General features: G+C 40.1%; 1 protein-coding gene across 1 annotated transcript; it reads right to left on the reverse strand.

Annotated features, from left to right (window-relative positions):
- Positions 1-235: 235 nt before the first annotated feature.
- LOC126505685 (60S ribosomal protein L36a-like) lies at positions 236-1,179 on the reverse strand. Its single transcript, XM_050148911.1, has one exon. The coding sequence runs from the start codon at positions 1,067-1,069 to the stop codon at positions 749-751; it is 321 nt and encodes a 106-aa protein (XP_050004868.1). The 5' UTR covers positions 1,070-1,179; the 3' UTR covers positions 236-748.
- Between the last annotated feature and the right edge of the window lie 1,554 nt (positions 1,180-2,733).

Genomic DNA, 2,733 nt, shown 5'->3' on the forward strand with positions numbered 1-2,733 from the left:
GTTTGGTAGGCTAAAAAATAAAGTTTAGAAGAATTGTAATTGGATGATGACTGAGTGTATAATTTCAGGCATCTTCATAGGTTCCTGTGTAAAACATCCTTTGTAGATCCATGATGGAAGACCCTGGGTATTTTGGAGTAGTGACTAGACCCCACAAAGGGAATTCTTGCTTGAAAAACAAACAAAAACAACAACAAAAATAGGATGTTTCATACAAAAATACTGTACAAACACTTGAAAGAAAGATGAAGTTAAGATCCCTGGTGCTTTATTTACTTGTACTAATTTGTTACAAATGAATAAATCTTCATTTAGTAATAGAAAAATATGGCCTTAAGTAATAGAAAACAAGCCCAAGCTAATTGAATTAAGCAACATCCTTGGGCAGGAAAAGTAACTTGAGATATGCATCTTGTTTTCCTAAGCAAATACTCTTATTTCAAAATCTAACTGGGCCTTAATTTGCTTACCTGCTTTGAGTTGCCCAGCTTTCAGACCAGCACTTATATTCCTGGCAGCAGAGAGTGGCAAATGTTTTTGTTATTATCGCTCTTAATGATAAGTACGTGGTTTTTATTCTCGCTGTAAACAAAGTTCTGCGGGGGCAGTAGACCATACTGTTTCATCATTAGAATGTGGTTGCTTTTTTATTTTCACCATTTGTATTTTGGTTCCTAATCTTTTTTTTTTTTTTTTTTTTTTTTTGAGTGAAAGCTCATGATTTTATTGTCTTCATAACAAGGTCAGCTTAGAACTGGATCACTTGGCCCTTTCTCTTCTTATCACCACCCAGTTCAAAATGCTTGCATCTCTTAATAGCCAGCATCCTCTTAGATCTGCAGTTGGGCTCCACACATTCCAGTCTCAGCACAATCTTCTTTGTAGTTTTCGCCTTTTTGCAGAAAACAGGCTTAGTCTGCTCACCATAGCCACTCTGTTTCCTGTCATAACGCCGCTTTCCCTGGGCATACAAAGAATCTTTGCCCTTCTTGTACTGGGTCACTTTGTGGGGTTGGTGTTTGCCACATTTCTTGCAGAATGTCCGGCGGGTCTTAGAAACGTTCACCATGTTGGCGGGTGCGATATCGGCACAGAAAGAGGGAAGGCCCTTTTGGTTCCTAATCTTAGATTGATTTCTTTTTAAAAATGTATTTATTTATTATGTATATATACAGTATTCTCAGTACTCTGCCTGCAGACCAGAAGAGGTCACCAGATCTCATTATAGATGGTTGTGAGCCATCATGTGGTTGCTGGGAATTGAACTCAGGACCTTTGGAAGAGCAGGCGGTGCTCTTAACCACTGAGCCATCTCTCCAGCCCAGATTGATTTCTTTTTAGTGGGGAGAGAAAGACATTGTTTTCCAATCTAGTATTTGTAACTATATTTGCTAGTTTTACATACATAGTAAGTTTGTTGTTTGTTTGTTTGTTTTTTTCTGTTGTTTTTGCTTTGGTTTTTTTTTTGGTTTTGTTTTTTCTCTACAAGACAGTATTTTAGGCACTAGAGGATTTGAATGACAATATTTAAATAGGGATTTTAATATTCCATTAATATAAATAGAAGAACCTTCCAAATATTAATCTTTGTTAGCTGGCTGTCTTCTTCCTATTCCAAATCTAGGCCCAGGCCACAAATTTCTTTGATATTTAAAATTTTCATTTGTGATCATTTGTTAACTTTTAGTCACCCTCAGGTCCATGCCTGTCTCAGCTTCCCTTCACTGTAGTGACCACCTACTGGTCTTCTCCAGGACTTGGCTCTACTTGTAATGTCTAGTTCCCACATCCCAGTCTAAGCGTCTTCAATCTCACTTGTCACTTCCCCTCCAATTTCACTGCTTCCCTGAGTGACCGAGCCCCGTTTTCCTTTGCAAATCCCTGGCAAGCTCTTGAAAGAGCAGTGCTATTCATGGCCATCATGTCCACATCCTCGCCGGCCTCTGGAAGGAAGTCTGGGCTCACCGCTTTCCACCCACATGAAATTGTTCACTGCAGTGTGGTAGGTGAGTGACTTCATTATCACATCCAGCAGGTTCTCTTTGACATCCTCTGCCCTTTCTGTGCCTTTTACACAGCTGACTACCAGCTGAATCCTTAAGATTTTTTTTCTTTTGGCTTCCAAGATGCTGGCCTGTCTCATAGAGCAGTTCTTTCCGAACACCTAAACACTGGTCTCTTCAGACGCTCTCATAAAATATTCTTTGCTAACTTCATAGACACTGACCTCTTTAAATTCTGTGTCTAAGAGATTCTTTTCTGGTTTCTTCTACTCTGAATATAGGCTCCTGCCACCAGCACAACCCATTCATCTGTTCTCTATCCCACTACCCACTTCATGACCTCCTCCATACTCTTAAAGCTTTCCCGTTTTTGCTCAAGCTCTCAAATGTTTATCATTAGCCTTTGCTTGCCTATGTTCTATCTCACCCTTGTGTGCGCATACTCTGGGAGGCCTCTCAGGTTCCTCGACCAAACACTCCAAAGTAAGCTCATCAGCCCCTGCATATCTTCCAGCCATGTCAGCAATACTCCAGACTGTGGAGTCCAGCTATTCTCTCTGCCCCAGTTTTAGAATATGTGGTGTAGCCTCTTCCTTTTTGCACCTTCCAGTTTCTATCTATTTCCCTTTTTGGAAGTAACCGCCATTTTGACCTCTGTTACCTTAGATTATTTCTGTCTGTTTTGGATAGAGCATGGGTGGACTCATAGTAATGGAATGATGTGTCTATA

Source organism: Alexandromys fortis, unplaced genomic scaffold (assembly GCF_014885135.2).
Source record: "Alexandromys fortis isolate MF-2015 unplaced genomic scaffold, M_Fortis_MF-2015_v1.1 scaffold_4, whole genome shotgun sequence".
Classification (NCBI taxonomy): Eukaryota; Metazoa; Chordata; class Mammalia; order Rodentia; family Cricetidae; genus Alexandromys; species Alexandromys fortis.

Bases quoted from the DNA above. Each gene is read 5' to 3' on its own strand.
- LOC126505685 (XM_050148911.1), bottom strand. From the start codon at position 1,069: ATGGTGAACGTTTCTAAGACCCGCCGGACATTCTGCAAGAAATGTGGC.